Genomic DNA, 6,689 nt, shown 5'->3' on the forward strand with positions numbered 1-6,689 from the left:
CACAAATCATGCTTCCAAATGTGCCGTTTAAGGCTAAATATGAACCTGCAGAGGCCGCGACAGTTCCGAAATGAGGAAATCAAGGGTTAAGCCTAAATTTATTTTTTCTATAAAAGTTACTTAAAAACGCCTGAAAAATAAGAATGCCAGTCTTTCCAAATAATCTGTGATTTACATCCCATTCATCACATTCAAGTTTACTTCTATTAACATCATTTTATTTTTTTTTAAATACTCCTCCTGTGTGGTTGACCTCTTGACACAGTCTCTCTCAGCTAAAACGCGAGTCTCACTTTGCTTAATGTCTTAAACGGAGACCCTCTCCGCCTCCCGGTTTCCTGAACACTCCTCCTCTATCTTTAATGTCTTGTTTACGCACCGCACTTCCAGGTTGGCTTCTACGCGATGCCAGTTAGCAGCCCAGGACTGCAACACAATCCAATTAAATAAAGAGTGTTGTCTCTCCAGGTTCCTGTGTTCTCTAATTGGGGCTGTGACTGCTCACTAATCAGCGGAGGTACAGGTAGGCCCTGGAGGACGCCCAGACGAGGCCTCTCCTGTTAATTGAAGAGATGCTAAACCTGGCCTCCTCCTCCTCCTCCTCCTCCTCCTCCTCCTCCTCCTCCTCCTCCTCGCAGTTTAAAGTGAATGCACACACAGTACTCAAGCATGCTAAATTCATCTAAACACACACGCGTGCGTCGTCGCCTCTCACCCCTCCGTGCAGCAGGCATGTAAGAGCTTGCTTTTGCATTGTAACACCTGAGCAAACATCGGCGCAGCTCCGGTGACGGCGTTCATTTACACGCCGCTTGTTCTCTCGGTCAGTTCAACTCGCTGCTTTTCAAAAGCCTCGGATTCTGCTTTATTTATAGTCTCAAGGAAAAATATAAGTCCCATCTTTTTCTTGTGAGGAGAAACTTTAAATGTGATTAGTCAGAGATGTTCGATGAAAGAAGAGGCTTCTTCTCAGAGATTATGGGGAATTTAAACAATGACAATATAAGTGACAGTATTTTTTTAAAAGAGCCAATGTGAACATGCAAGTTTTACGAGATCAACAGGGTTTTTTTGTTGGGCGTTATACCAATATAAATGACTCCTGTGCACATGGAAGAACATTTAGAGATCTCACTCTGTTGCATGCAAAAATAAATGCAAATCTCTGGAAGAACTCAACAGCTATAAGACAGTCGCAAGTCTTATATTAGAGTGAAGAGCATTTATATTAGACTAAAAAACACATATAAGCAGTATCGTCAGGCTTTATTATCTATGCAGATTTAATGGGTTTATTTTTGTTCTAAAGCAATACAATTTTCAGCTTTCACAAAAATATATTCAATTGGACCGGCCAATTCTTTGAATCTGCTTTCTTTTATTCCTTATGTTAATGTTCCTGCAATTCTCAAATAAAAATACACTGAGGAAGAAAGGAAGAGCGTGGTATAAGAAAGTGTTTATCTGTGATTATTATAAAAAAAAAAAGGGAAACATCAACACAAAATAATGCTGAAATACACATATATTGTTGCTTAACACGAAACAAAAATCTGCATAATGGAAGACAATTGAGGCCTAAAAGTCCAAACCCAACATTTCTAAACGTCCACCATCTCTGCTGACTTCTGAGTGCTTTTTCCTGACTTTTTCCACCGCGTATTGAAAAGAAAAAAACTAAACAAAACAGAAAAAGGGCCTTGGCCTGGTGTGTTTCTGATTTCCTGCACCGTCTGGTGAAGGCAGCAGCTTTGCATGCTGGGGTCACACCTGTAACGTATTTCACACTGGGTTATATTTCGAGGAGCCACCTGGATGAGGAAATAACATGTTCACAGCGCATGAAGGCTGCAGCCCTCCTGGCCAGGTAGAACAGGTGTTTGTTTTAGGTGACACGCAGAAACACTAATGCAACGGCGGATACCGGTCCGGTACGTCCCCTCCAACACTTCCTGCTTCCTCGTGGAAAAGAGCGTGGAGAGAAGTTTGAAATCTCCCAAACTTTTCAGATTATTCAAACTTATCTGGGTTTTATTTGGACATTAGTGGGTAAACTTCATGTGGCCGATTGTAAAACTTTACATTTAACACAGAAAATGGAAATGAAAAAAAAAAAAACATGTCAAAGGACATTGAAGAAAGCATTCACTATGAGGGTTTTTTTTTTTTAACCCACTGTGGGGGAACATAATGACATTTTCTAGTCCGACTCCTGGTTAGGCGGACTAATTCTTTTTTTTTCTTTTTTTTCCTTTTTTATTATGTGCAGCTTCGGGGCATGTGAATGAAAAGATTGATTGTGTGAATGCTGTTTCTGTCAGCCCACAAACAGGCAATGAAATGCCAAGCACACCTGGAGCAGCACTCACTTTTGACAAGCACATACTGATGTGAGCCCCCCCCCCCTTTCCTCCCTCCACATTACAAAAAACAATGAAGTCGATCATAAAACATTAATGGTAGATAAAGTGCTTGCGAGTGCCAAAAGCAGGCGCGTTATGGCAGCGGGTCCAGAATATATTCAGAGGTGGAGAGACGGCGAAACGGCGAGATCGGGAGGCGCCGTAAAAATGTTTATAGGTGAAATATAGAGACTAAAGAAATGTTATAACAAACCTGAAAACCCACTTTTATCCTTATGTGCATTAAAATCCATCTGAATTTCAAAACTCTGACAGCAAAATAAAGTTTTAATATATTTATTCAAGTTTTATTGAGTTGCATCAATCAGCTTAGAAAAATAGAGAGCTTATATGAACTTCTGCTAGATTATCTTCATTCAAGTCATTCACAGTTTAAACTCACAGCTTACTATTGGGAGCAGGCGGTGGAGCCACGTCCACCACCACTTTGCCCAGGTTTTTCCCGGCGTACATGTAGTCCACGGCCCGGTAGACCGACTCCAAGCCCACGAATTTCCCCTCCTGTGCCAAATCCCCACCGTCCACCTCACACACCAGCTTCCCTTTGGCGAACATCTGCATCATGCTGCTCAGCGCCTCCCTGTAGTCGCCGAGGAAGTGGGGCAGGAAGAACCCTCTGATGCTCGCCGACTTCTGGAGCAGCTTGACCGGGAGGGTCCCCCCTCTGAAAGGCGGGATGCCCGACGCGCTTTGGTAGCCCGAGATGAAGCCGATCACGATCAGACGGCCTTTGTTCGCCAAACTGTTGACGGCGACTTCTAGGACGCTGCCGCCCACCGACTCGTAGACCACGTCCACGCCTTGTGGGTACTCCTTCTTCAACGTCTTCGCCAGGTCCTCCGTGGCGTAGTTGATCGGCCTGTCGCAACCGATGGACTTGAGGAATCCGGCCTTCTCGTCGGACGAGCAGGTCCCGATGACGTGGCAGCCGGCCTGTTTGGCAAACTGCACGGCGAACTGCCCCGTCCCCCCGGCCGCCGCCGTCACCAGGACCGTCTCACCCTTGGCCAAGTCGCCCAGGCGTTTGAGGGCGATATAGGCGGTGGCGCCGCTGACCAGCAGGGTGAGGAACTCCGGCCTCACCGTGGGGACGGGCACGCTTTCCTTGGCAGGCACCACCGTGTACTCGGCGAAGGCGCCGTTGGCGAAGTAGGCCACCGAGTCCCCGACGGTGTAACGGGAGCTCGCGCTGAGGCCGAGGCCGACGACCTCGCCGATACCTTCGAAACCGGCGTCGAAGGGGGGCTTCACCGAGGGGTCGTAGCGGCCTGACGAGTAGTTAATATCGGAGGCGTTGACTCCCACGTAACTGAAAGACACAGAGAGGAGAGCAGACGTAAAGGGCGGGAACATCGAAAACGTTGACGCTCACCTCAGTAAACAAAAGCTTTTGTGCAACACGGTCATTATTTTAAACCCACGTTCCTTTAAAACCGAGCAGGTCAAGGCTTCAGCTTCCTTCAGCAGACACGTGTGCACGGGGCGCAAACACTCCTGGTTTGTTTTGGCAATGATTCCCTTTTCTCTTGAAATGTACAGTCCTGCACTGACAGCGAAAGGCTTGTATCACAAAACACATTGCATGATGTCATGATTCATTGTCTTCAGAGACACCCACAACAAACTGCACTTTTTTTTTGAAAAATCTCAGTTTCTCCCCGCCTTGATGCGAAGACGGCCGTTTTCATCTTACTTTTGCAACATGCTGGAAACAAATATGTGAGAAAGCGACGTATAAATAAATCATTTACTGTCTTTTAGAGCGGCGTGCATGCTGCGCCTCATTATCGTGCATGTCACACGTGTACTTTGAGCTCGCAAGATAATGCTTCTGCGGTTCGTAGATGGGTAGCGGTGATACAACAAAACACCTTGATTTGACTTTCTTTACATCAGTTTCCTCGCAGAGACATATTACGGCATTATCAAAGGGTACAAGGGTTCGGATGTAGACAACGTGGAAACTGCCGAGCCATTTCAGTTGAAATGAATCGGAATGAGCAAACATCTGCGGCAGAGTCACAATCTGTTCCTACCTACAGCTTTGAAAAACTTCTGAAACTGGTAACACAACATTCACCCTCATGTGAGTGATCCTGGAAACCTGAAAAGGCAATACTTGTTCAGGTAACATCAAAAAACAACATTGACATGAGATATGAGACATGATATCGGCCTGGAATTGGGATTAAAAAAATAAATAAATCGACCTGCATTTAATGCTTTGTTTTGGGTCGAGGTGTATTTTAAGTTCATATTTTGGGGGGAAAAAAGACAATTGCATGTTGAAAAATTACAACAAAATGTGTGTTTGACGTCAACAATGGGAGAACATACATGAGCGTCAATGATTATTTGTACAAAGACAAGTTGCAGTAATCTACAAAACTGTGTCTCTTGATGATCACCTTCACATTAGTTACCAAAGCTGCAAATATCCACAAACACATGTACTTATTTTACCCTTTCCAAACTATTTTCCACATGCATCAGTATTATCAAACTGACAAAGTTCACAGGCACCCGATCACCGTCGTACGAGCCAGTAAGCTCGTAATGTAGTCCGTTTTGCACTCACACTCAGAGAAAACTGTGTTTTACTGGCAGCAGCTACAATAATAAACCCTCCAGTGTGCTTGTGTTAAGCTGATTTAACAATAAAAACCACATGAGGCACACACAAAGCTTGTAAAAAAAAACAACCAAAAAACGTGTGCTTGTAAATCAAAAGCAGGAGGGAAGATCTTATTCTGACAGGATCAAACACGCAATCACAAATTTGACCATTTGTGTTTAAAAATGTTCATCCTGCAACGTTTTGTTGTTGTTTTGTTTTTAAAGAAAGATTCGGACTGTGTGAGGCTGCAGGAGTTGTCTGCTGTGGATGTGCGAATGGGGAGAAATGATGCAGCACCGTGTAGCACTGCATCTCCTTCTCCATCATCTCCATCTCCTGGTGCCAGTCTGAGCCCCCCCATGACTTTGTGTTTGCAGGTTGGTGACGTCGAGAGAGAGACAGGAGGACAGAGAGAGAGGGAGAGGGAGAGGGAGAGAGAGAGAGAGAGAGAGAGAGAGAGAAAGAAAGAGGGAGGGAGGGAGGGAGGGAGGGAGAGAGAGATGCCGAGATGGATTGATAGACAAATGCAGAGAGGGCGGAACTTGGAATTACAGAACAGCGCTTATTCTTCACGTATTTTGCCATCTTGTGATGATGGTGATGATCGCAGGTGCTGGACATGGGTAAATCGAGGTAAGAGGATCACGTTTTTTTCCCCCAAAAAACTTATCTCTGATAAACAATAGCTCGGCTTCAAATCTACGAAATAGACTGGGGAGCGCGTGCGTCGGCTACTCCATCGCGATCGTGACCACCTTTCAAAAACAAGCAACTTACCGATTTCTGACGAGCAAGTCCGCGTCCCCGGGTGTGGGAACGGCGGCGGTTTGCGCGCTCACGGCCTCCCTGAAATTAGGACTGAGCTTGGTGACGACCAGCTTCCTCATGGCGCTCGGTATGGAGGATCCTTTGAAATCCATGAAGTGCGCCGAGTAGGACATGTCTATGATGGAGCGCCTCGCCGCCGGATGAACTCCAGAAAGTGCGTCGGTGCCTCTGCGCCCCCCGCCGATCGCTCCGATCGCTCTGCCGCCGCTCCTCGCCAGCAGCCGGCTGGACATGGCTCCCGAAATGTGACAAAGTTCACGGGCAACTTGACGTGCGTTCGTAGCAGAGGGCAATAAACCCGCTTGCCATTAGCCTGCGCTGTAGGCTTTCCCTAAACACACGCGTGCAGGCCGAGTCGAGCCGAGCCGGGCCGGGATAGATCGGACCGAGCGCGCATTCAAAGGTTAAAAGAAAAATCTAAACAAAAGGTTTTCTTAGATTCCCCTTAGTTGCTCCAGCGAAAACCAAGAAGCACATATTGGTGTTTTATTTTTTTCGGATGAAACCCGCAGCGGTGGTGCAGCCCAGTAAGACGCACAGCAGCGCCCCAGACTTGTCGTCGGAGTCCCTCCCCTTCCCGGACACAACACTCACTTCCTAGTAAGGTGAAACAAATCAATCCTCATCTCCTAATATTCTCAGCCTGCTTTCCTCCCACGAAAAGCAACACCAGCCCACCGGATCCTTCCCCAGTTTTCTGGAAATAACAAGCGATCGTTCGTGGTGTTTGCGGCGCGCTGCGCAAAACGCTCTTCCGTTTTTTTTTAATTTTTTTTTTATTCTGCGTTTAGTGTTTGTGGAAGCGGCGGACTGAGACGTGT

The 6,689-nt window shown here is 46.3% G+C and overlaps 1 protein-coding gene across 1 annotated transcript; it reads right to left on the minus strand.

Annotated features, from left to right (window-relative positions):
- Positions 1-2,261: 2,261 nt before the first annotated feature.
- On the minus strand, positions 2,262-6,437 carry LOC308114854 (prostaglandin reductase 3-like). The gene is made up of 2 exons (XM_080472079.1): positions 5,818-6,437; positions 2,262-3,732 (listed from the first exon to the last, which is right to left on the minus strand). The coding sequence occupies exons 1-2, from the start codon at positions 6,099-6,101 to the stop codon at positions 2,802-2,804; spliced, it is 1,215 nt and encodes a 404-aa protein (XP_080328205.1). The 5' UTR covers positions 6,102-6,437; the 3' UTR covers positions 2,262-2,801.
- Between the last annotated feature and the right edge of the window lie 252 nt (positions 6,438-6,689).

The sequence above is a fragment of the Lipophrys pholis genome (genome assembly GCF_963383615.2).
Source record: "Lipophrys pholis genome assembly, chromosome: 9".
NCBI lineage: Eukaryota > Metazoa > Chordata > Actinopteri > Blenniiformes > Blenniidae > Lipophrys > Lipophrys pholis.